General features: G+C 42.3%; 2 protein-coding genes across 4 annotated transcripts; both read right to left on the bottom strand.

Moving 5' to 3' along the window:
* Positions 1-326: 326 nt before the first annotated feature.
* LOC128930851 (uncharacterized) lies at positions 327-9820 on the bottom strand. 3 transcript variants are annotated; one of them, XM_078363439.1, is made up of 15 exons: positions 9698-9820; positions 9317-9451; positions 7377-7511; positions 6981-7121; positions 6590-6730; positions 6203-6343; positions 5813-5953; positions 5424-5564; positions 5040-5180; positions 3873-4013; positions 2721-2861; positions 2335-2475; positions 1716-1850; positions 1262-1355; positions 328-877 (listed from the first exon to the last, which is right to left on the bottom strand). In XM_078363439.1, exons 1-15 carry the CDS (start codon positions 9804-9806, stop codon positions 826-828), a joined length of 1929 nt encoding a protein of 642 aa, XP_078219565.1. In that variant the 5' UTR covers positions 9807-9820; the 3' UTR covers positions 328-825. The 3 variants fall into 3 exon arrangements, with proteins under 3 accessions (XP_078219567.1, XP_078219565.1, XP_078219566.1); XM_078363441.1 differs by lacking the exon at positions 3873-4013 and having other exon boundaries at positions 327-877; XM_078363440.1 differs by lacking the exon at positions 7377-7511.
* A 157-nt stretch (positions 9821-9977) lies between these two features.
* LOC128930852 (uncharacterized) lies at positions 9978-26023 on the bottom strand. Its single transcript, XM_078363046.1, has 17 exons — positions 25880-26023; positions 23431-23517; positions 19058-19160; positions 16274-16414; positions 15504-15644; positions 14422-14481; positions 13947-14087; positions 13572-13712; positions 13189-13329; positions 12884-12943; positions 12414-12554; positions 11643-11783; positions 11254-11394; positions 10863-11003; positions 10479-10619; positions 10089-10229; positions 9978-9991 (listed from the first exon to the last, which is right to left on the bottom strand). The coding sequence occupies exons 2-17, from the start codon at positions 23515-23517 to the stop codon at positions 9978-9980; spliced, it is 1875 nt and encodes a 624-aa protein (XP_078219172.1). The 5' UTR covers positions 25880-26023.
* Between the last annotated feature and the right edge of the window lie 1410 nt (positions 26024-27433).

Raw genomic sequence — 27433 nt, 5'->3', positions numbered from 1 at the left:
ATACTCTATACCCCAGTGACCCACTAGCAAAAACGTTTCCTATTCTCCTGACGTTAGGCTCTGCTGAACTAGAAGTCTTATTTCCAAAGGAAGAAATGCTTTCACCAAGGGACACAACAGTGATTCCATTGAAAAGACATTCATACTGCCAGCTGGCCATTTTGGTCTCTTCATCACTTTCCATCTAGAGGCAAAGGAGGGGGTCATCCACTGGCTTGGGATGATGAACCTGACGATCAAAGGGGGATTAGTTGCACTACACCAGGAGCTAAAAAGGAGTATGTCTGCTGTGTCTAGAGAGCTTCTTAGTCCTCCCATGTTTTCTGATTACACTTAATGGAAAAGTACAGCAACCCAATCCAGGCAGGTATCTAATGGTCCTTCAGACTGTTCAGTGATGAAGGTTTGAGTCATCCTGCCAGGTCAAGCACCATGACCAGATGACATACTATCTCAGGGCAAAGGGAATGAAAAATGGGTAGTGAACGAAGGCAGTTATAAATACCGGCTACAACTATGCAGAAACCATGACCGTAATACTAAATACATTGGTGATTTATCAACTCGTATCCCTCCTCAGGTGGAAGAATAAACCAACAAACAAACCACAAAAGTCTAGCTTTTACTAACAGAAATTTACTAAATTTCAAAAGCTCCATCTTTTCTTAGCTTCAGGAAGGGAATTTTCTTCACTTCAAAATTACAGGAAGCTTCAGCAATGACCTACTCCACTTTACAGCACATATCCTTGTTTCTCCTTGGTATTTGCATTAACACAATTATTTTTTCTCATGTGCTTAACTTTGCTGAGATGGCAGTGGGAATCTACTCTTTTAGCACCTTCTTGAGTTGCTGAATTAAGGCAAAATTTTTAAGCCTGAAATGAAAGAGGTATTCCATTAACCAGAGGATACCCACGGCATCTGTGATATGTAAGAGGTAGTAGTGGATACAAAACAGACTTTACAATGTACATGCAGATAGAAAATGCATGCTCATGGAAAATACAAACTAGAAAAAGACCAAGTGAGTCACCTGAGGGCCCACACCCACTCCCAGATTATCATAAATTTGGAAGGCTCCATGGCATTGGAAAAAGGGGTTAGAATAAGAAAATATCAACCTAAATGCTTGGGGAAATAGCATGAACTATGACTGAGGGCCAGGGATTAGGAAGAACAAGGCATGATTTCTTCCTGCTCCTGTCCCAAACTGCGCACAAGTGCTTAAAACAATAGAAGAGTTTCCTTTTGGCACCCACCTTGCTGCTTCCTTAATGGCAAATTTAACAAGTTGTTTCTTGACTTCCATAGATCCTTGTACTTCATCAAGCAAAATGAAAATTCTTTCATAATCTGAAGGTATTAAAAAGTTAGTATTTCTAAAATTATGAAAATGAAATATACTTCAATCTCATTGCATCCACTACCGCAGTATACATTTTTTATGGGCTACAATGTTACACAGTGTTTGTGTTTTGAATGCTTAAATCACATCAGTATATTACTAAGGAAACTATTGTGAACACTAACAAAGAAAAACACCTAAGCAGATGTATTTGAAATTTTCAGTGAAATTAAATAGAAGCCCTGCTAAATTACAGACAGATCCAATTTAGCCAAACAATGAGCTCAAGGGGCAGCATAATTGTGTTCTAAATCATAGAATGAAAGACTTCTCAGGCTTTCATTGATAGACATTCTTGCACTACTTACTTCGCCCACACCTTCGAACTTCTTTCATCAATTGATGTTTTATATCATCATTAACTTTCTTTGCCATAGCAGGAGATATTCGTGCTGTATTTGGCACAGTTTCCACCGGAGACCTTCCTGTGACTGGTGAATCACCTGCAGAGACACGGTAGTTTTGGGCTCCTACCACAAATTCGTTATTATCAGGTTTGTAAAGCAGCTTATCTTTGCTGAGACTAGTGCAGTTGTAAGACAAAGAATCTAATGTGTTGGGTTGCATACAATCTCCTGTCATATTTATAAGCTCTGGGGGAGCAGAATCTGACAGGAAGCCATCAGGTGGGGTCTGACCATTTTCTATCTCCTTCTGGATATCATGAATGACAGTAGCATCTGGAATCCAAATGGAAAAATTGAGCTGCGAGGTAAGTGCATTATGTCACTCCCACAGGTATATCCCTCGGAGGCTCAGTTTCGAGGAAGTTATGTCAGAAAGCAGGAGGATATACAAGGTGGCGATACCAGACCCCTCGGACTGAGCTCAAAAAAGACAATACAACAAAACCACCTGCTTCCCTGCTGGACACTATGCATGCATACAGAAACCAAGTAGGACAGTACAACCAATACACAAACATACACAGATCCCTGCTACTCCTGGATGAAGCACCAGCTCCTGACAGATTACTACGCCCTGGTGGAACCGCTGATGAGGAGTTATCAGGTGCTTGTTGGCCATTATTCGTCTTCTTCTCATGGACATTGTGAGAGACGGTGGCATCTGGAAAAAAAATGAAGAGGCCGAGCTGTGAGGTTAAGTGCATAATGAGAGCCCCACAGGTATATCCCGCTCATGCTCAGTTTCTAGAAAATTATCCCATAAAGCATGAGTATATACCAGGTGGCAACCAGAGAACCCTGAAATTGAGGCAAGAAAAGATAATACAACAAAACCACCTTCTTCCCTTGATGACACTATGCCCGCATATGGAAATCAAGTAGGACACAACTTATAAGGAAACATACACAGATCCCTGGTACTCATGGTTAGGATGCTAGCCCCTGTCATATTAGGAAGTCCTGATGGAAGATTTGACAAGAAGTTTTGAGTTGCTGGTTGGCCGTTTTTTATCTTCTCTTCATGGACATTGTGAGTGATGGAAGAATCTGGAAATCAAGTGAGGAGGAGGAGGTGTGAGGTACGTGCATTATGTGAAGCCCCGGGTATATTCCACTGAGGCTAAGTTTCAAGGAAATTATGCCATAAAGCAGGAGATGATGTGCCAGGTGACGATCTGAGAACCCTCAAACTAAGCTAACAAAAGATAATACAACAAAACCACCTTCTTCTCTTTATGACACTATGCATTCATATGGAAACCAAGTAGGAAGTACAACTAGTAAACAGATCCCTCGTAGTCTTGCTATGATACCAGCTCCTGCCAAATTATTAAGCCCTGGTGTAACAGTGGGCAGGAAGTTATCAGGTGCTAGTTGGCTGTTTTTTATCTTCTTTTCACCGACATTGTGAGTGATGGTAGCATGTGGAAACCAAATGAAGAGGATGAGTTGTGAGAAAAATACATGATGTCAACCCTACGGGTATATTCCCGATGCTCAGTTTCTAGGAAATCATTGCATAAAGCAGGAGGACAGGCCAGGCGGTGTTCTGAAAACCCTAAATTCAGGTCACAAAAGATAATACAACAAAATTGCCTCCTCCCTTTCCTGACACCATGCATGCATGTGGAAACCAAGGAGGACAATCCAACTTATAAGCTAACATATACAGATCATTGCTACTCATGGTTGGAATACCAGCTTTTGCCATGTTAATAAGCCCTGGAGGAACAGCTGACAAAATGTTATCAGGTGCTTGTTGGCCATTTTCCATCTTCTCTTCACGGACATTATGAGTGACAGTAGCAACTGGAAACCGAGAGAAGACGTCAAGCTGTGAGGTCAGTGCATTACAACAACCCTGCAGGTATATACCTCTGATGCTCAGTTTTTAGAACATGATCTCATTAAGCAGAAGGATATACCAGGTGGCTATCTGAGACCTCCCAAAATGAGCTCACAAAAGATAATATAATAAAACGACCTTGTTTGATGTATGACCCTGCATGATTATGGAAACCAAGTAGGAAACCAAGCAGAAACAACCAGGAAACATACACTGAGCCCTGGTACTCATGGGTGGAGTACCAGCTCCTGATACATTAATAAGCCCTGGTGTAATGGATGACAAGAAGTTCTCAGGTGCTCTTTGACCATTGTTCATCTTCTCTCCATGGACATTGTGAGTGACTGCAGCATCTGGAAACCAAATGAAGAGGTTGAGCTGTAAGGTAAGTATATTATGGTAACCCTACAGGTATATCCCTCTGACTCTCAGTTTCTAGGAAAATATTTCATGCAGCAGGAGAGGATATGCTGGGTGGCGATCTGAGAACACTCAAATTGAGCTCACGAAAGAAGGTACAACTGAACAACCTCCTTCCCTTGATGGCACTATGCATACATATGAAAACCAAGTGAGACATTCCAACTTATAAACAAACATACACAGATCCTTGGTACTCATGGCTAGAATACCAGCTGCTGCCATGTGTATACACCCTGGTGGAAAAGTTAACAAGATGTTACTAAATTGCAGTTGGGCATTTTCCATCCTCTCCTCACGGATGTTGTGAGGCGTGGTAGCATCTGGAAGCAAAATGACCAGGTCAAGCTGTGAAATAAATGCCTTATTTAAACACACAGGTATACTCTTATGATGCAGAGCTTCTAATAAATTATTGCATGGAGCAGGAAGACACGACGGCAGTGTTCTGAGACCCCTCAAATTGCACTTAAGGAAGAGAATACAACAAAACCACTTTCTCCCATTTATGACACTATGAGCATATACTGAAATCAAATAGGAAAATCCAACTAATAAGAGAAGATACACAGTTGTATGGTACTCGTGGCCAGAAGAGCAGCTCCTGCCATACTAGTAAGCCCTGAAGGAACATTTGACTATATGTTATGCGGTTGCGGATTTGCCATTTTCCATCCTCTCCTCATGGACATTGAGATTGACTATAGCATCTGAAAATCAAATGAAGAGGTTGAGCTGTGAGGTAAGTGCATTATTTCAACCCCACAGGTACATCCCTCTGATGCTGACTTTCTAGGAAATTATCAAAGAGAGCAGGGGTGGATATGCCAAGTTGCCCTCTGATACCCTTCATATTGAGGCCAGGAAAGTATGTACAACAAAATTACCCTCTACCATCCATGAAATTATGCCTGCTTAGGGAAAGCGAGTAGGACAGCACAACTAAGAAGCAGACATACACAGATCTCTGGTCCTCCTGGATGAAATTCCAGCTGCTCCCATATTACCAAGCCCTGGTGGAGCAGTTGACAAGACGTTATCAGGTACCGGTTGGCTGTTACTTCTCTTCTCTTCACGGACGCTGTGCGTGACTGCAGCATCTGGAAACCAAATGAAATGGTTGAGCTGTGAGTTACTTGCATTATGGAAACCACACAGACATAGCCCTCAAATGCTCAGCATCTAGGAAATTATCACTTGGAGAAGGATATAGCAGGTAGCAATCTGAGAACCCTAAAATTCAGGCCAGGAAATATAGTGCAACAACACTAGATTCTTTCCTCATGACACTGTGCATGCATATAGAAACCAAGTAGGACAGTATATCGAGTGAAGAAACATACACTGATCACTGGTACTCATGAATGAAAAACCAGTTGCTCCCATATTAATAAGTGCTGGGGGAATAGTTGAGAAGATATTATTGGGTTCTGCTTCAGCATTTTTAATCATCTCCCCATGGACGTTGTGAGTGATGGTAGAATCTGGAAAGACAATGAAGACGTTAAGTTTTGATTTAAGCGCATGATGTCAGCCCACAGGTGTATCCCCCTGATGATCAGTTTCTAGGAAACTATTTTAAAAAGCCAGAGACAATATGCCAGATGGCCATCTGAGAACACTCAAATGTGCTCACGAAATATAATACAACAAAATCACTTTCTCCTATTCAGGACACTAGTCATGCCTATGAAAACCAGGTGGGATAGTACAAATGAATAAGCAAACATACACTGATCCCTGGTGCTCATGGCTGGGAGACCAGCTGTGGCCAAAAATGTAAGTGTTTGTAGAACAGTCAACAAGTCGTTATTAGATGTTGGTTGCTTATTTTCCAGCTCCTCTTCACGGACACTTTGAAGGACGGTAGCATCTGAAAACCAAATGAAGAGGTTGGGCTGTGAAGTAAATACATTATGTGAACTGCACTGGTATATCCCTCTGATGATCAGTTTCTAGGAAATCGTCAGAAAAAGCAGGGGTGCATATGCCAAGTGGACATCTGATACCCCTCAAATTGAGGCTACTAAGGCATTTACAACAGAGTTACCCTCTACCATTCATGAAATTATGCCTGCTTAGGGAAACCGAGTAGGACAGCACAACTAAGAAGCAGACATACACAGATCTCTGGTCCTCGTGGATGAAATTCCAGCTGCTGCCATATTACCAAGCCCTGGTGGAGCAGTTGACAAGATGTTATCAGTTGCTGGTTGGCCATTATTTATCTTCTCTTTACGGACATTGTGAGTGACTGCAGCATCTGGAAACCAAACAAAGTGCTTTTGCTGTGAGGTAAGTGCATTATGTCAACTACATAGGTATACCACTCTGATGGGTAGTATCTAGGAAATTATCTCATACAGAAGAAAGATATACCAGCTAGTAATCTGAGAACCCTAAAATTGAGGCCAGGAAAGACAGGAAAACAACACTACATTCTTCCCTGCTTACACTATGCATGCATGTGGAAACCAAGTAGGACAGTACACCGAGTGAACAAACTTACACTGATCCCTGGTACTCATGGATGAAACACCAGGTGCTGCCATATTAATATGTGTAGGGGAAACAGTTGGGAAGACTTTATTGGGTGCTCCTTCAGCATTTTTAATATTTCCCTCATGGACACTGTGAGTGACGGTAGCATCTGGAAACGAAATGAAAAGGTTTAGTTTTGAATTAAGTGCATTATGTCATCCCCACAGGTATATCCCCCTGATGCTCCCTTTCTAGAAAACTATTTCATAAAATCAGAGATGATATGCCAGAAGGCCATCTGAGAACACTCAAATGCAGCTCATGAAAGATAATACAACAAAATCACCTTCTCCCTTTCAGAGCACTAGGCATGCCTATGAAAACCAAGTAGGATAGTCCAAATGAATACGCAAACATACACTGATCCCTGGTGCTCATGGCTGGGAGACCAGCTGTTGCCAAATAAGGAGGTCCTTGGAGAACAGTTGACAAGACGTTATTAGGTGTTGGTTGCTTGTTTTCCATGTTCTCTTTGTGGACATTTTGAGTGATGGTAGCATCTGAAAACCAAATGAAGAGGTTGAGCTGTGATGAAAGTGCATTATGTCAACCGCACAGGTATATCCCCCTGATCCTCAGTTTCTAGAAAACTATCAAAGAAATCAGGGTAGTATATGCCACGTGGCTATCTGATACCCCTCAAATTAATGCTATGAAACTATATACAACAAAATTAACTTGTAGCATTCATCAAACTATGCCTCCTTAGGGAAATCAAGTAGGACAGTACAACTAAGAAGCAGATATACACAGACCTCCGGTCCTCCTGGATGAAATTCCAGCTGCTGCCATATTACCAAGACCTGGTGGAGCAGCTGACAACACGTTGTCAGTTGCTAGTTGGATGTTATTTATCTTTACTTCATGGATATTGTGAGTGACTGCAGCATCTGGAAACCAACAGAAATGGCTGGGCTGTGAGGTAAGTGCATCCTGTGAACGTCACAGGCATATCCCTCTGATGCTCAGTATCTAGGACATTATCTCATAAAGAAGAAGGACATACCAAGTAGCAGTCTGAGAAGCTTAAGATTGAGGCCACGAGGCAAAACTATCCAGGACATAGGAGTAGGCAAGGACTTTATGAACAAAACACCAAAAGCATGGGCAACAAAAGACAAAATAGACAAATGGGACCTAATGAAACTCCACAGCTTCTGCACGGCAAAAGAAACAGTCACTAGAGTGGATCGGCAACCAACAGAATGGGAAAAAATTTTTGCAGTTTACCCATCTGACAAAGGGCTGATATCCAGAATTTACAAAGAACTCAAACGGATTTACAGGAAAAAAACAAACAAGCCCATTCAAAAGTGGGCAAAGGATATGAACAGACACTTTACGAAAGAAGACATATATGAGGCCAACAATCATATGAAAAAATGCTCATCGTCACTGGTCATCAGAGAGATGCAAATCAAAACCACATTGAGATACCATGTCACGCCAGTTAGAATGGCGATCATTAAAAAATCTGGAGACAACAGATGCTGGAGAGGCTGTGGAGAAAAAGGAACACTTTTACACTGTTGGTGGGAGTGTAAATTAGTTCAACCATTGTGGAAGACAGTGTGGCGATTCCTCAAGGCCTTAGAAATAGAAATTCCATTTGACCCAGCAATCCCATTACTGGGTATATATCCAAAAGACTATAAATCGTTCTACTATAAGGACACATGTACACGAGTGTTCATTGCAGCACTGTTTACAATAGCAAAGGCCTGGAATCAACCCAAATGCCCATTGATAATAGACTGGATTGGAAACATGTGGCACATATACACCATGGAATATTATGCAGCAAACAGAAATGATGAGTTTGTATCGTTTGTAGGTACATGGATGAATCTGGGGAACGTCATCCTCAGCAAACTGACACAAGAACAGAAAATGAAACACCGCATATTCTCACTCATAGGCGGGTGATGAAAAATGAGAACACATGGACACAGAAAGGGGAGTACTAAACACTGGGGTCTATTGGGAGGAAAAGGGGAGGGCCAGTGGGAGGGGGAGGTGGGGAGGGATAGCCTGGGGAGAAATGCCAAATGTGGGTGAAGGGGAGAAGGAAAGAAAAGCACACTGCCATGTGTGTTCCTACGCAACTGTCTTCCATGCTCTGCTCATGTACCCCAAAACCTAAAATCCAATAAAAAATTTTTAAAAAAAAGAAAATATAGTACAAAAGAACTACATTCTTCCCTCATGACACTATGCACGCACATGGAAACCTAGTAGGATTGTAAACCAATTGCACAAAGGTACACTGATCCCTGGTGCTCATGCATGTCACAACAGCTGCTGCCATATTAATAAGTGCTGGGGGACTAGCTTGGAAGGTTTCATTGAGTGCTGCATGGGCATTTTTAATCTTCCCTCACAAACATTGTGAGTGATCGCACCATATGGAAATGAAATGAAGGGGTTCAGTGTTGAGGTATGTGCATTACGTTAACCCCACAGGTATATCCTCCTGGTGTTCACGTTCTAGAAAACTATTTCATAAAGCCAGAGAGGATATGAAAACTATTTCATAAAGCCAGCAGGGGTGAATATGCTAAATGTGCATAAGATGCCCCTAAAATTGAGGCTTGGAAAGTATATACAACCAAATTAATTTCTAGTATTCATCAAACTATGCCTGTTTAGGGAAACCAAGTAGGACAGGAAAACTAAGAAGCAGACATACACACACCTCTGGTCCTCGTGGATGAAATTCCAGCTGCTGCCCTATGACCAAGACCTGGAGGAGCAGTTGAAAAGATGTTGTAAAGTGCTCGTTGGCCGTTATTTATCATCGCTTCACGGACGTTGTGAGTGACCGAAGCATCTGGAAACCAAATGCAGTGGTTGAGCTGTGCGTTATGTGCATTAAGTCAACCGCACAGGCATACCCCTCGGATGCTCAGAATCGAGGAAATTATCTCATAAAGCAGAAGGACATACGAAGTAGCAGTCTGAGAACCGTAAATTTGAGGCCAGTAAAGATAGTACAACAACACTGTATTCTTCCCTCATGACACTACGCATGCATATAGAAATCAAGTAGGACAGTACGCCAAGTGAACAAACTTACACTGATCCCTGGTACTCATGGATGAAACACCCGCTGCTGCCATATTAATATGTGCTGGTGGAATAGCTGAGAAAACATTCTTGGGTGCCGTTTGGGCATTTTTAATCATCTCCTCATGGACATTGTGAGTGATGGTAGAATCTGGAAATGAAATCAGGAGGTTCAGTCTTGCGTTATGTGTACTATGTCAACTCTACAGGTATATCCTCCTGATACTCAGTTTCTAGAAAACGATTTCAAAAAGCGGAAGAGGATATGCCAGATGGCGATCTGAGAGCACTCAAATGCAGCTCACTGAAGATAATACAATAAAATCACCTTCTCCCGTTCAGGACACTAGGCATGCCTATGAAAACCAAGTAGGATAGTCCGAATGAATAAGCAAACATACACTGATCCCTGGTGCTCATGGCTGGGAGACCACCTGTTGCCAAATAAGGAAGTCCTTGGAGAACAGTTGACAAGACGTTATTAAGTGTTGGTTGGTTATTTTCCATCTTCTCTTTGCGGACATTTTGAGTGACGGTAGCATCTGAAAACCAAATGAAGAGGTTGAGCTGTAAGGTAAGTACATTATGTCAACCCCAGAGTTATATCCCTCTGATCCTCAGTTTCTAGGAAATTATCAAAGAAACCAGGGTAGGATATGCCACGTGGCTCTCTGATAACCCTCAAATTGATGCTAGGAAACTATATCCAACAAAATTAACTTGTAGCATTCATCAAACAATGCCTCCTTAGGGAATCCCAGTAGGACGGTCCAACTAAGAAGCAGACATACATAGATCTCTGGTCTTCGTGGATGAAATTCCAGCTGCTGCCAAATTACCAAGCCCTGGTGGAGCAGTTGACAATATGCTATCAGGTGCTAGTTGGCCATTATTTATCTTTGCTTCATAGACGTTGTGAGTGATCGCAGCATCTGGAAACCAAATGAAGTGGTTGAGCTGTGTGTTTCATGCATTATGTCAACCGCACAGGCATACGCCTCTGATATTCAGTATCGAGGAAATCAACTCATAAAGAAGGACATACCAAGGAGCAGTCTGAGAACTGTAAAGTTGAGGCCAGTAAAGATAGTACAACAACACTGTATTCTTCCCTCATGACACTACACATGCATATAGAAATCAAGTAGGACAGTACGCCAAGGGAGCTAACTTACACTGATCCCTGGTACTCATGGACGAAACACCCGCTGCTGCCATATTAATATGTGCTGGTGGAATTGCTGAGAAAACATTATTGGGTGCTGTTTGTGCATTTTTAATCTTCTCCTCATGGACATTGTGAGTGATGTTAGAATCTGGAAATGAAATCAGGAGTTTCGGTTTTGAGTTATGTGTACTAGGTCAACTCTACAGTCATATCCCCCTGATACTCAGTTTGTAGAAAACGATTTCATAAAGCTGAAGAGGATATGCCAGATGGCTATCTGAGAACATTCAAATGCAGCTCACAGAATATAATACAACAAAATCACCTTCTCCCGTTCAGGACACTAGGCATCCCTATGAAAACCAAGTAGGATAGTCCAAATGAATAAGCAAACATACACTGATCCCTGGTGCTCATGGCTGGGAGACCAGCTGTTGCCAAATAAGGAAGACCTTGGAGAACAGTTGACAAGACGTTATTAGGTGTTGGTTGGTTATTTTCCATCTTCTCTTTGCGGGCATTTTGAGTGATGGTAGCATCTGAAAACCAAATGAAGAGGTTGAGCTGTAAGGTAAGTATATTATGTCAACCCCAGAGGTATATCCGTCTGATCCTCAGTTTCTAGGAAATTATCAAAGACAGCAGGGTTGGATATGCCCTGTGACTATCTGATACCCCTCAAATTGATGCTAGGAAAGTGTATACAATAAAATTAACTTGTAGCATTCATGGATCTATGCCTCCTTAGGGAAATCAAGTAGGACGGTAAGACAAACAGGAGACCTACACAGACCTGTGTTCCACGTGGATGAAATTCCAGCTGCTGCCATATTACCAAGACCTGGTGGAGCAGCTGACAAGACGTTGTCAGGTAGTCGTTGGCCGTTATTTATCTTCGCTTCACGGACATTGTGAGTGACTGCAGCATCTGGAAACCAACAAAAAAGGCTGGGCTGTGAGGTAAGTGCATTATGTCAACCACAGCATACCCCTCTGATGCTCAGTATCCAGGAAACTATCTCATAAAGAAGTGGGACATACCAAGTAGCACTCTGAGAAACTTAAGATTCAGGCCAGGAAAGATAGTACAACAAAACTACATTCTTCCCTCATGACACTATGCACGCATATGGAAACCTAGTAGTATAGTAAACCAATTGCACACAGGTACACTGATCTCTGTTGCTCATGGATGACACAACAGCTGCTGCCATATTAATAAGTGCTGGGGAACTAGCTGGGAAGGTTTTATCGGGTACTGCTTGGGCATTTTTAATCTTCTCACAGACATTGTGAGAGATCATACCATCTGGAAATTAAATGAAGGGGTTCAGTTCTGAGTTACGTGCATTATGTTAACCCACAGGTATATCCTCCTGATACTCACTTTATAGAAAACTATTTCAGAAAGCCAGAGAGGATATGCCAGGTGGCGATCTGAGAACACTCAAATGCAGCTCACGAAAGACAATACAACAAAATCACCCTCTCCCATTCAGGACACTAGGCATGCCTATGAAAACCAGGCAGGATAGTCCAAATGAATAAGCAAACATACACCGATCCCTCATGCTCATGGCTGGGAGACCAGCTGTTGCCAAATAAGGAAGTCCTTGAAGAACAGTTGACAAGATATTATTAGGTGTTGGTTGGTTATTTTCCATCTTCTCTTTGCAGACATTTTGAATGCTGGTAGCATCTGAAAACCAAATGAAGAGGTTGAGCTGTGAGCTAAATGCATTATATCAGCCCTATAGGTCTATCTCTCTGACGCTCAGTTTCTAGGAAATTATCTAATAAAGCAGGGGAGGATATGCCAGGTGGCCCTGTGAGAACCCTCCAATTGATCCCAGGAAAGTATATGCTATAAAACCACCTTCTACCTTTCATGAAATATGCAATCATATGGAAACCAGTGATGACACTACAACTAATTAAGAGACATACACAGATCCCTGGTACTCATGCATGGAAGAGCAGCTGCTACCATATGACCAAGCAGTGGTGTAACAGGTGACATGAGATTACCAGTTTGGGATGGGCCATTTTCCATCTTCTCTTCATGTACATTGTGAGAGATGGTACCATCTGGAAACCAAAGGAAGATTTTGAGCTTGAAGTAAGTGAATTACGTCAATGCCACCGGTATATCCCACTGATGATCAGTTTCTAGGAAATTATCCCATAAAGCAAAAGAACACATCAAATGATGATCTGCGGCTCCTCAAATTGAGGCCAAGGAAGACAATTCACAAAACAACCTTCTTCCCTTCATGGCACTATGCCTGCATATGGAAACCAAGGAGGACAGTACAAGTAAAAAATGAACATACACAGATCCCTGGTACTCATTGCTGGAATACCACCTCCTGCCATATTACTAAACCATGCTAGAATATTTGGCCAGACGTTATCCTGTTGCGGTTGGGCATTTTCCATCCTCTGTTCATGGACATTGTGACTGACGGTGGCATCTGGAAAACAAATGAAGAGGTCAAGATAGGAGTAGGTGCATTATGTCGCCCCCACAGGTATATCCCTCTGATGTTCAGCTCCTGAGAAATTTTTGCACAAATCAAGATGACAAGAGTGGCATCTGGGACCCCTCAAACTGATATCAAGAAAGATAATACAACAAGATCTCCATCTCCCCTTCCTGACAATATACATGCATATGGAAACAAAGTAGGAAAATCCAACTAAAAAGTGAACATACACAGACCATCAGTACTCATGGCTGGAATAGCAGCTCCTGCGACATTAGTAAGTCCTATTGGAGCAATTGATGAGATGTTGCCATGTTGAGGTTCGCCCTTTTCCATCTTCTCCTTAAGGACATTATAAGTTTCAGTAGCATCTGGAAACCAAATGAAGAGCTGTGAGTAAGTGTGTTATGGTAACTCCACAGGTATATCTGTGCTCAGTTTCTAGGAAATTATCTCATAAACCAGAGGATATACCAGGTTGCCATCTGACACCCCTGAAATTGAGGCCTGGAAACATAGTATAACACAACCACCTCCTACCTTTTTTGACACTATACATGCATATGGAAACCAAGTAAGACAGTAATACTAACAAACAAACTTACCCAGATCCCTGGTACTCATGGATGAAATACCAGCACCTGCCATATTAATAAGTCCTGGCTGAAGTGTCAACAACACGTTGTCAGGTGCTGGTTGGACATATTCCATCTTCTGTTCATGGACGCTGTGAGTGATGGTAGCGTCTGGAAATCAAAGGAAGAGGTTGAGCTGTGAGGTAAGTGCATTAGGCCAAACCATAAGTATATCCCTCTGATGCGCACTTTCCATGAAATTATTTCATAAAGCAGGAGGATATATAAGGTGGTGTATATATCTGGGGCCCCTCAGATTTAGTTCAGAAAATATAATACAACAAAACCACCTGCTTCCCTTCAGAAGGCACTACGCATGCATATGAAAAGCAAGTAGGACAGTACAACTTATAAGCGGACATATAGCGATCTCTGGGACTCATGGCCGGAATAGCAGTTGATACCATATTACAAAGCCCTGTGGAATCAGTTGACAAGACGTTACCAGGTTGGGGCTGGCCATTTTTCATTCTCTCTTCATTGATATTGTGAGTGATGGTAGCATCTGGAAACCAAATGAAGAGTTCAAGCTCTGAGGAAAGTGCATTATGTCAACCCCACAGGTATATCCCTCTGGTGGTCAGTTTCTATTAAATTAACCCATAAAGCAGGAAATATCAGGTGGAAAATGAGACGCCAGAAATTCAGACCAGAAACAATAATAAAACAAAGCCACCGTCTTCCCTGCATGTCACTGCATGCATACGGAAACCCAGTAGGACAGTATAACTAGTAAACAAACATATGCTGATCCCCAGTACTCAGGGGTGGAATACCAGCCCCTGTGAAATTTATAAGCCCTTCTATAACGGTTGACAGGGATCTATCAGGGGCCATTTGTTCCTTTTTTATCTTCTTTTCATAGACATTCTGAGTAACAGTTGAATCTGGAACCCAAAGGAAAAGGTTGAGCTGTGATGTAAATGCATTATGTCAGTCCCACAGGTGTATCCCTCTTATGCTGAGTTTCTACGAAATTATCTAAGAAACAGGATAGGATATGGCTGGGCACGGTGGCTCACGTCTGTAATCCCAGCACTTTGGAAGGCTGAGGCGGGTGGATCTCGAGGTCCGAGACCAAGACCATCCTGGCCGACACGGTGAAACCCTGTCTCTACTAAAAATACAAATATTAGCTGGGCGTGGTGGTGCATGCCTGTTATCCCAGCTACTCAGGAGGCTGAGGCAGGAGAATCACTTGAACCCGGGAGGTGGAGATTGCAGCGACCGAGATAGCATCACTGCACTCCAGCCTGGGCGAGAGAGTGAGAATCAGTTTTGAAAGAAAAAAGAAAAAAAAGAGAGAGAGAGAAAGAAAAAAAGAGAGATAACGGGAGGAAGGAAGGAAGGGAGGGAGGGAGGGAGGGAGGGAGGGAGGAAGGACGGATGGACGGATGATATGCGGCCATCTGAGACCCCTCAAATTGAGAGTAGGAAAGAAAATACAACAAAACCGACTTCTACCATTCATGAACATATGCATGTTAGGGAAACCAACTATTCAGTACTACTAATTAAAAGACATACACAGATCCCTGATACTCATGGATGGAATACCAGCTGCAGTCATATGACCAAGGCATAGTGGAACAGTTAACAAGACTTTATCAGTTTGGGGTTGGCCATTTTCCATCTTCTGTTCATGGACATTTTGAGTGACAGTAGCATCTGAAAACCAAACAAAGAGGTTGAGCTGTGAGGTAAGTGCATTATGACAACCTCACTGGTATATCCCTCTGATCTTTCTAGGAAATTATCTGATAAAGCAGGAGCAGACATCATATGATTCGAGTTCCATCAAATTGAGGTCGGGAAAGATAATTCCCCAAAACCACCTTCTTCTCTTCATCATATTGCGCATGCATATGGAATCGTAGTAGGATACTACATCTAATAAACAAACATACACACATCTCTGGTACTCATCACTAGAATACCAGCTCCTGTCATATAAAACTGCTGTGACCGAGCATTTGACAAGACACTATCTGGTTGCAGTTGACCATTTTCCATCCTTTCTTCACGGATATTGTGACTGACGGTAGTAGGTGGAAACCAAGTGAAGAGGTTGAGCTCTGAAGTAAGTGCATTATGTCAACCCCACAGGAATATCCCTCTGATGCTCAGTTTCTAGAAAATTATCTAAAAAATCAGGAGAGAATATGCCAGGTGGCCATGTGATATCCCCCAAATGGAGGCTAGGAAAGAATATGAAACAAAACCACCTTCTACCGTTCATGAAAATATGCCTGCTTATGGAAATCAGGTAGGATAGTACAATAAAGAAGCAGACATACACAGATCTCTGGTCCTCGTGGATGAAATTCTAGGGGCTGCCAAATTACCAAGACCTGGTGGAGCAGTTGAAAAGACGGTATGAGGTGCTGGTTGGCCGTTATTCATCTTCTCTTCATGGACGTTGTGAGTCACCGCAGCATCTGGAAACCAAATGAAGTGGTTGAGCTGTGTGTTATGTGCATTACATCAACTGCACAGGCATACCCCTGGGATGCTCAGTATCTAGGAAATTATCTCATAAAGGAGGAGGACATACCAGTTAGCAATTTCAGAACCCTAAAATTGAGGCCAGAAAAGATAATACAACAAAATTACCATCTTCCCTCATGACGCCATGAATGTATACGGAAACCAAATAGGACAGTACAACAAGTGAACAAACTTACACTGATCGCCGAAACCCAGGGATGAAATACCAGCTGCTGTAATATTAATAAGCGCTGATGGAACAGTTGGAAAGACATTATCGGGTGTTGGTTGGCCATTTTTAACCTTTTCTTCACAGACATTGTGAGTGACGCTAGCACCTGGAAACCAACTGAAGAGGCTCAGTTGCAAGATAGGTGTGTTTTGTCCCATCATCCCGGTGAGACAGAAGGACTTACCACATTGAAACACATATCAGGTCAGATTACACAATAAAACTACGTATGTATCTCTTGGCATAACGATGGTATGTAGTAAGTACGACAGTAGAATAAACATTCACAGATTTCTTGCAATCATCATTTTGTATCATCTTGCTGCCCTTTACAATTCTCATTTGATATCGCTTTTATAGTTCACCTATACATGCCATGCTGTGTGCAGCGGGAAAGCCAGACTAAGTGAGGCCTTGTTAACTTGCCTCCTTTCTACCTCATATAATCTGAGAAAATAGAGGTGGCTATTGGAGTTGAACACTCTTATGTCCACTCCATCGTCACACATCCCTAGTTTTTACGTGATTCTACAGATCCTCCCCTTTCGTCTGTAAAAGTAACATTCCTTTTACTCCAGGTCTGTCACCTGTTTCATTTATTCATTGTCTGTGGCAGGCGGCATGCCAGGAGCTGGGGATCAGCAGTAAAGAGGACAGAGAGCAACGGTCCCTGCCTTTGTGGGACTCATATCACTACGGGGCAGTCGGACAGGACATACACAATGAGCAAATGAAACAAGCAGCATTGGGCTGGTGTCGGGGAAGTAGTCCACAGGCCTGAGGGAGACAGCAGCAGAGGGAGCCTCAGGGGCTCTGGCTCCTTGGGCAGAGCCATCTGAAGAAGTGCCATTGGACAGGGCTTGGAGGAAAAAGCAGAGCCTCCTGTGCAGAGGCAGAGGGAGAGTTCCAGATTGCGGTGAGACCAAGGGTATGGGCTGGAGTGGGAATGGACCGGGCACTACAGGGTGTTAGACAGAGGCAAAGAGAGCCAGGAGGAAATGGATGGGACCATTGTTAGGAGAGGGAGAGTTGAGGATGGGGTTTTAGGAAGGAAATGGCTTGCTGACATAATTTTCTAGCCACATGGTTAGAGAGTATGCTACAGATGAGGGAAGATTAGAAAGACAGCCAAGAAGATGTTGTACTACCTTGGTCAGCGGTCACGGCAGTGTGCACTGGAGGGATAGAGGGAAATGGTGGGATGCAGAGTTTATACTGGGCATTGACTGCTGAACTTGATAAGAGATTGGAAATGAGAGAATAATAAAAGAATCATAAGAGAAATCATAAGTGACTTTAAGTATTTTGGGGTGACCTACTAAGTAAAAGTATACCAGGGATGTGCAGGAGGGGTTAGGCAACCGACTATGGGAGCGGAATGCTGCCAACTCTTCCTGATTCTGGTTCAGTGACCTTATGTCGACAGCTTGAACTAGGCCATGGTGGGATTATTTGTACCGTGGACAGCTGAAAACTCTAAAACCAGGACTTCTGAATCCCCCATACCTGTGAACAGCTGCTTGTTACACCTTTGTGGATGTTTCACCTAATGGACAGTGTCTTTAACTGAAACAGTGAAGGCTGTGAGTAAAGTATTTTTGTAGAGAGGGAGGTCAGAAATTTGAACTTGCAGAGCTGGTTGAAATGTAGATGCCTATTAGACACCCTGTAGAGATACAACACGTGTAGTTGTTTATGAGTTTGGATTTCAGGAGCAAGTCGTAGCCTAGAAGTTTAATGGTGACAGTTCTTGTAGTGTGAATCATTTAAAATTCTAAGACAGCATGACATCACCTATGGAGATAGTATATTGAAGAGAAGAGAGGCTAGGATCAAGTTTTGGTGCCCTGAAATATTTAGAGGTAGGAAGGAAGAGGAGAAAAACAAAAAACGAGAAGGAAAATGAGCCCTTAGTAACAGAGTAAGAAATCCAGGTGTCTGGGGACCCAAGAAGTTTTCCGTGCAGGAGGGCGTAAACAACTGTGTCACATGCTGCTGAGGAATTGATGTCAAAGTGCAGCAAACATGGCGACCTTGATGGCAATATTTTCATTGGAGTAGACTAAGAAGAAGCCATACTGCACTGGGTTAGAGAGGAGTGTGTGGACAGGTGGAAAGTGAGCAGACCTGTCCTCTTGTTGTGCCCACCACCTCCTTCTGCCTCAGGAACCTGCTTTGTTCATCTCACGCTTGCAGCAACTGCAAATTGTTGCACCTAATTAGAACCTTGCACTTCCACTTGCAAATGTGCTCATATCTGTTCATCCTTCAAGGACAAGGCCACAAATGTCCTTTGACACGATTGAAGCCCAAAGATTGGATTCCCCCTCAGCTTCCTGTTGGTGTAACCACCGGGACGTACCCTGCCTTGTCGTAGAATAATAGCGTCTCTTGGATTTTCTGGAACGACTCCGTTTCCTTCGATGCCTTCTTGCAGCCTGATTTACTTTGTCACTCCTCATTTGCTGAAAAACATCAGTGAACATATTCCATTAAAGACAAATACAACCACTGCAAAGTCACAGTCTTCATATGCATACACAGCCATGCATTTATATCATTAAGTTTTAGCCAAAGGTCAAAGATTCATCATCACACACGATGCTCGCAGAAAAGGCAAGCCAACTCTAATGTAGTTTCAGTGAAACAAGCGAAGGCAAAATACAAGGTGTTATGCAAAGTCAAACATGGTACGGTCATGATTAATCAGAGTGATTGGGGAATGAGTGGCTTTCATCAACCAAGGCAAGAAACATGCTTATCTCTCTAATGTAGTACACATAATTGTCTCTCAGCCCTTGTTAGGGGACAAAAAAAAGCAAATACCGTTTTTTATTTTTTAGTTGTTGAAAGTTACTTATTAACAAATACTGATTAATACTATATTAGATAATATATGTAGACAGTGAAAGGTAGCATCGATTGAAAAGGTAAATTTTCCCACCTCCAACCTTATGGAGACTCAAATATGTTCATTTTGGAGCCAGGTAGGGGCAGGAGGTGCTTTGAAATATTGGTGGTAAATAAAACATGAAATTGAAGGATATACTAGGTTAACTAAAAGGTCCTGCCATCAAAAGATAACCCGAGAATATGCTCCTGCCTACTTAAAAAGTACTATTTGGCACTATTTCTACTGAAACTATATAAAAAAATTGAAAAGGAGGGACTCCTACTACATTTTAGGAGACCAGCATCATCCGGATACCAAAATCTGGCAGCGATACAGCAACAACAAACACTTCAGGCTGGTGTTCCTGATGAGCAATGACGCAAATATCCTTAATAAAATACTGGCCAACTGAATCGAGCAGCACATCAAAAAACTTATCTACCATGAACAAGTTGGCTTCATTGCCAGGACTCAAGGTCAGTTCAGAATAGGTAAATCAATAAATGTAATTCATCACATAAATAGAACTAAAGGCAAAAACCACATGATTATCTCAATGGATGCAGAAAAGGCCTTTGATAAAATTCAACATCCCATTATATTAAAAGCTCTCGGGCCGGGCGCGGTGGCTCAAGCCTGTAATCCTAGCACTTTGGGAGGCCGAGGCGGGTGGATCATGAGGTTAATAGATCGAGACCATCCTGCTCAACATGGTGAAACCCCGTCTCTACTAAAAATACAAAAAATTAGCTGGGCATGGTGGCGCGTGCCTGTAATCCCAGCTACTCGGGAGGCTGAGGCAGGAGAATTGCCTGAACCCAGGAGGCGGAGGTTGCAGTGAGCCGAGATTGCGCCATTGCACTCCAACCTGGGTACCAAGAGTGAAACTCCATCTCAAAAAAAAAAAATAGCTCCCAAGAAACCAGGTATTGAATGCACACATCTCCAAACAGTAAGACCCATATATGACAAACTTACAGCCAATATCATATCGAATGGGAAAAAGCTGGAAGCATTCCTCTTGAAACTTGCACAAGACAAGGATGCCCTCCCTCACCAGTCCTGTCCAACATAGTATCAGACGTTCTGGCCAGGGCAATCAGGCAAGAGAAAGAAAGAAAGGGTATTCAAATAGGGAAAGAGGACATGAAGTTATCTTTCTTTGCAGATGACATGGCCCCATATATAGAAAATACTATCATCTCAGTCCAAAAGTTTCTGAAGATGATAAGCAACTTCAGCAAACTCTCATGATATAAAATCCATGCGCAAAAATTGCTAGCATCCCTATATACCAAAAACAGGCAAGCAGAGAGCCAAATCATGAATGAACTCCCATTCACAATTGCTACAAAAAGAATAAAATACTTATGAATACAGCTAACAAGGGAAGTGAAGGACTTCCTCAGAGAGAACTTCAAACCACTGCTCAAAGAAATCCAAGAGGACACAAACAAATGGAAAAACACTCCATACTCACGGATAGGAAGAATGAATATCGTGAAAATGGCCATACTGCCCAAAGTAATTGAGAGATTCAGTGCTATTCCCATTAAACTATCATGGACATTCTTCACAGAAGTAGAAGAAACTCTTTTAAATTTCATATGGATCCCCCCAAAAAAGCCACAATCGCCAAGACAATCCTAAGCAAAAGGGAGAAAGCTGGAGGCATCATGCTACCTAACTTCAAACTATACCGTGGGGCAACAGTAACCAAGACGGCATGGTACTGGTAGAAAAACAGATACATGGACCAATGGACCAGATTAGAGAACTTGGAAGTAAGATCACACAATGATAAACATCTGATCTTGACAAACCTGACAAAAATAAGCAATGGAGACAGGATTCCCTATTTAATTAATGATACTGGGAGAATTGGCTAGCCATATACAAAAATTGAAACTGGGCCCCTTCCTTACAACTTATACAAAAATTAACGGAAGATGGATTAAATACTTAAATGTAACATCCAAAACTATAAAAACCCTATAAGAAAATCAAGGCAATATTATTCAGGACATAAGTTCGGCCAAAGATTTCATGACAGAAATGCCAAAAGCCATGGCAACAAAATAAAAATCTGACAAATGGGATCTAATGAAACTAAAAGCCTTCTGCAGAGCAAAATGAACAATGATCAGAGTGAACAGACAACCTACAGAATGGGAGAAAACTTCTGCAATCTGTCTATCTGACAAAGGTCTAATATCCAGAGTCTGCAAGAAACTTAAACACATTTACAAAAGAAAACTAAACAACCCCATTAAAAAGTAGGCAAAGGACGTGAACAGACACTTCTCAAAAGAAGATATTCATGCGGCCAACAAACATATGAAGAAAAGCTCAACATCACTGATCATTAGAGAAATGCAAATCAAAACCATAATAAGATACCATCGCACACTAGTCAGAATGGCGATTATTAAAACGTCAAAAACTACAGATGCTGACAAGGTTGCGGAGAAAAAGGAACACTTTTACACTGTTGGTGGGAATGTAAATTACTTCAACCATGTGGAAGACAGTGTGGTGATTCCCAAAAGATATAGAGGCAGAAATATAACTTGATTCACCAATCAAGTTATACTGGGTATACACCCAAGGAAATAGATATCATTCCATTATAAAGATATATGCACACGTATATTCATTGCAGCACTATTTACCATAGCAAAGATGTGGAATCAACCCAAATGGCCATCAATGATAGACTGGATCAAGAAAATGTAGTACACATACACCAGGGAACACTATGCGGCCATAAAACGGAATGAGATCATGTCCTTTGCGGAAACATTGACGGAGCTGGAAGCCATTATCCTCAACAAACTAATGCAGAGAAAGAAAACCAAACAGTGCGTGTTCTCACTTTTAAGTGGGAGCTGAATGATGAGAACACACAGACACATCAGGTAGGGCAACAACGCTGGGTCTTTCTGGGGGAGGGCTGGGGGGAGAGAGTACATCAGGAAGAATAGCTAATGGATGCTGGGCTTAATACCAAGGTGATTGATTGACAGGTGCAGCAAACCACCGTGCCACACATTTACCTATGTAACAAACCTCCATATCCTGCACATGTACCCCAGAACTTAAAATAATAGGTGAAGTAATAACGAATATGCTCCCGCATTAAATAGGAAAGAGTATCAGCATATATTTCAAGAAATACATATAATATATGTATATATACCATGTAATATATAGAACGTATATAATATATAATTTTGATTTTAAAATTTTCCAAAGCATTTTCACATCCTATGAAAGAGGAGCTGAGAATGTGTGAAGATATTTTTACTGAACATTTACTACCCTCCAGGTACTGTTCTAAATGCTTTGCATGTATTAACTCAATCCTTGGCCAATCCCTATGAGTGAGGTGTGATTCTTATCTCTTTCCTTAAGAAAGCGAAGATAAAGGCACGGAAAATTAGGGAAGAGTCTAATTAATTGAGGAGTGGGAGAGAATATAGACTCTGGAGTCAGAAAGATATGCATTCGAACCCTGGCTCTGTGTCCTACCATGTGTCACGTAGGGCAAGACATTTGACCGCTGTCAGCCTTGATTTCTCATTAAAGGCGAGATAGTAATACACATCTGCAGAACAATTATGAGCATTAAATGTGATCATTAAAAACATCAGCTCCTAGTCCAATGAATCTACTCTTGGACCAAAAAGTTCCCATTTTATGTTCACATGAGAATTCCTGTGTCATATTCTTATCTTTTAAATCAAGAGAATTAACACATATAGTTTATATTCATCTTTCCACTGAGAAAATACTTATACTAAGAATGTCACAATTAGGGCAGAAATAGAAAGTTATCTTACCTGGCCATCATTTGTAAGCACAGAGCCAACAGTGTGACGTTTTCCAGGTGGAGTTGGCTGACTCGTCTGAAGTGGAGAAACCGGCATCTGCAGATATGTCTGATAATTATCTATGTGTGTTACTAGAACACTTTCATTTATACCTGGAACATAACTGGCACATAAATTGGCACTATATAGCTGAAATATATGATCCTCCTGAGAGCACATGATCACAGACTGTTTTAGCAATGGGTGCCTTGGTAGCAAACAGAGTTTAGAATCTCATATCTAGAATCTATATCGTGTTCTGTGATCTCTAAATCTCACTTTATCTAAGTGATGACTCACGCTACCATCACGACTTCCTGTAGGTTCACACCACTAGGTTAAACAAATCCCTTATGCCTCCAGCTTAGTTTGAGAACAGAATGACCTTCCTTATGCCACCATCCCGACTAAAAGATCTATAATTCTAAATAGTAATACTTAAATATTTAGAATGCCAATTTTTGTAATTCCACAAGTTCATCTTTTCAGGCTTAAAGGAGAAGTATGTATTAATGAGCACATACACTTTCCTAGTTGTCCTACCTGCCCATCATTTGTAAAGCCATAGCCAACTGTATGAAGTTGTTCAGGTGGAGAAGGGTGTAGGCTACATGGCATTCTCTTACCTTCCAGGGAACGCTGAGTAGCGGGCCTAACCCTCTTTGGAAAATTTGATGAAATCTACAGATATTTTCCCCTGGAGAAGTACCCTTACACACAAACTTGGTGTGCAAATTCAGAAGTGTGACCAGCCTAAGATCCGATTAGATTAGTGGACAGGTGACCCCACACAAAATCACCAAATTAGCGGTAAAGAGGGTTTATAAACTGCTGCCAATTATCCTGGATATTATCAGTTTTGTGATTTCCATATAAACAAGGAATTCTCTGCCAAACTCACAGCAGTAAGCAGTGTGATATAGTATTTGTGTGTGCAATCTCTGGAATCTGACATACCTAGATTTTGTCACTTTCCAACTGGTTAAACCTGAAAGAGCTACTTAAATGTGCACCCTAAGATTCTATTTCCGTAAAATGGGCATAAAACAGTACCTAACTCATGGTGCTCTTATAAGGATTATCAGAGATAAAGCACAAAGAGGATAGTGAATGTGCTGGTTGATACATACTTCGAAGCTTTAAAAAAATAAATTTGGGGGATTAAGTGAAAATGAGAAGTCTAAATATTAAAAAAACAAACTTCTCATGCAAAAAACACCTTCTTACCAACTAGATTTATATTTTCTTTTTTTTTTTTTCTTTTCTTTTTTTTTTCATGTTCTTATTGTTTTATTATTTTTTTTTTAATTTTTTATTGGATTATAGGTTTTGGGGTACATGAGCAGAGCATGCAAGACAGTTGCGTAGGTACACACATGGCAGTGTGCTTTGCTTTTCAAAATTAATAAAACCTGGTACAAAAAACTTGTCTGGTTTCAGCATACCAAATTTCCTTCTGGTTAACTGGTCGAAAATGACTACTACTTGGCAATATCATAAGCATTTCTATATGTTTAAGGTTTCAAATCCTCCTTTATGAAACAAACCATTTGTTATTCCTGAAGTTTTAAACTGATGTATTTCATACTAGCAAGCAGAAAGAGGGGAATGATGAAAATTAAAGAAAATCAGTGAAATAAAAATCAATGAAATAAAAAATTGGTTCACAGAATAGTTGGAAAAAAAAAAAAACTAACTTATCTTTCAGCTTGACTGACCAAGAATAAAAGAAAGGACTACACAGATTACCAAAATCAAGAATGAAAAGGGTGTTATGAATACTGACCTTACAGAAATTAAAAGGGGCCAGGCGCGGTGGCTCACTCCCGTAATCCCAGCACTTTGGGGAGCCGAGACCAGCGGATCACCTGAGGTCAGGAGTTTGAGACCAGCCTGGCCAACATGGTGAAACCCTGACTCTACTAAAACACAAAAAATTAGCCGGGCGATATGATGCCACCTGTAGCCCCAGCTACCCAGGAGACCGAGACAGAAGAAGTGTTTGATCCAGAAAGGCAGAAGTAGTTATGAGCCCAGATCGCGCCACCACCCTCCATCTTCAGCAAAAGAGTGAGACACCGTCTCACGTGCACACACACACAAAGAAAGTGAGAAATTTAAAGACATACATTATGAACACCTTTATGCCAACAAATTAAACAACGCAGGTGAAACAGAGAAATTCCTAGAGAACAAATTACTGACTCAAAAGAAAGAGAAATTTGCAATAGGACTATAGCATGGAAAGGTATTTAATTAGTAATTTAAAATCTCCCCACAAATGGAAGGCAAGCCGAGGTGGTTTCGCATGTAAATTCTATCAAACATTTAAGGAAGAAGTAATACCAATACTTAGCAAAGGATTTCAAAAGAATAAAAGAGGAAGGAACACTACTTCATTCTATGAGGCCAATATTACCCTGATATCAAAGCCAGACAAACATATTATAAGATGTTTTTGCCCGTCAGCTCCAAATTCACCCTTTGATTCCGCTGTGTGAGGTTCCGCGTTCCTCTGCCTATGTCCGCCGTACTGCCGATACCGAAGGCTGCGCGTAAAGAGGGTTAGAGTTAGCGAAGGGCGGGGACGCCACGCTTCCCGGTTCTTCCGGTTGGCGCCGGCGGTCTCGCAGTGCACGAGGCTTCACTTCGGGACTCTGGCCCCCCCAACAGGCTCCCAGTGTTCGGCTGGGGCGGGGCCCGCGGTGGCCGGCAGCTTCCCTGCCTTCTGCCTCCCTTGAGCCTTACCAGATTGGTGCTTCTGGTGGGACGCCTCCCAATGAGCATCACTCACAGGCATCCGGGGCACACTTCCCATAACTCCCAGAGAGCAAGTTTCTAGAAAGTTCCAGCAGTGGGGAGGCGCCACAACTTCTCTGCCATTTTGGGAAGTGCAGCCGCAGCTCCTCCGGCAAGGTCAAGACTTCAGGACTACGTAAGTGGGCAGTTTTTCCCTGGATGCTTTAATTTCTACCCAGAATGTGTCCTTTTTCCTAGGAAAGCTTCTTTTCTGGGGTGTTCTTTGTCCGGTGAGTGGTACCGCTTCGCTTTGTGGACACTACCATGGGCGCGTGTGTCAGCTGTCGGGGAGCCTTTTCCTTGGACACCCCGTCTCGGTTATGTTGTGGGGCTGGGGAGCTTTTCTTGGGGACTCCCTCTTAGTGATGCGAACTTTTCCTGCTGCAATGACTGAACCCAAGGGTGGGGACCCTACATTGGTCGCCTGTGTCACCTTCGGGTGCGGCGGTGTTTCTTCCCCGCTTGGCCACGACCCTGTGGGGAGACTCTGCCTTAGGGACTCTGTCTGTGTTCGGGGCTGGGGTGAGGGTGGCTGTCCTGCGGACACATGATCACTGCCCTGTGGGTTCACTCTCTGTCGCGGGGTTTATCTCAGCCCGCGAGAGACTCTTCGCTGGGTGCTGATGTCAGCCGTGGGGCACATTTGGCCTTGGATGTTGCTCACTTTCAGCTAGGATGTGTTGGCTTTTCTTTGGATCTGTTTATCCCCGATTGGGACGCCTATCGGATGCTTTCTCTTGGTGCTGGGTTTTTAAATTATTATCTGTGGGTGCTGTCTCCCAGTGCTGCGAGGGAGTGGGGTGCTGTTTCTTGGATTCTCTAAGCCTATGGTGGGACTCTCAGAGCTCTGTGTCAGCCATGAGGGAGGCCACCTGACCTTGGGAGCTCTATCTGGCCCCGGGTTGGGGTGCTTTTCCTCCGTTGGTTCTCAGTCGTGAAGGAGCTCTTTCCCCGGGAACTATCTCACCTTTCAGCCGTACCCATCGGGTGTCTGTGTAGGAAACATTTCTGTCCAGAAATGTTTGAAGGTTCCAGATGCACATCCTGGGTGTGCAATTAGTCTTTCATTTCAGCCACTCTGATGGGTGTGCAGTGATCTCTCCTTATGTCTGCATTTGCAGTTTTGGGCATGCCGCCAAGTCTGGCTAATCGTTGTATTTTTTGGTAGAGATGG

Source organism: Callithrix jacchus, chromosome X, assembly GCF_049354715.1.
Source record: "Callithrix jacchus isolate 240 chromosome X, calJac240_pri, whole genome shotgun sequence".
Taxonomy (NCBI): domain Eukaryota; kingdom Metazoa; phylum Chordata; class Mammalia; order Primates; family Cebidae; genus Callithrix; species Callithrix jacchus.
This window is presented reverse-complemented; position numbering and strand designations above follow the sequence as displayed.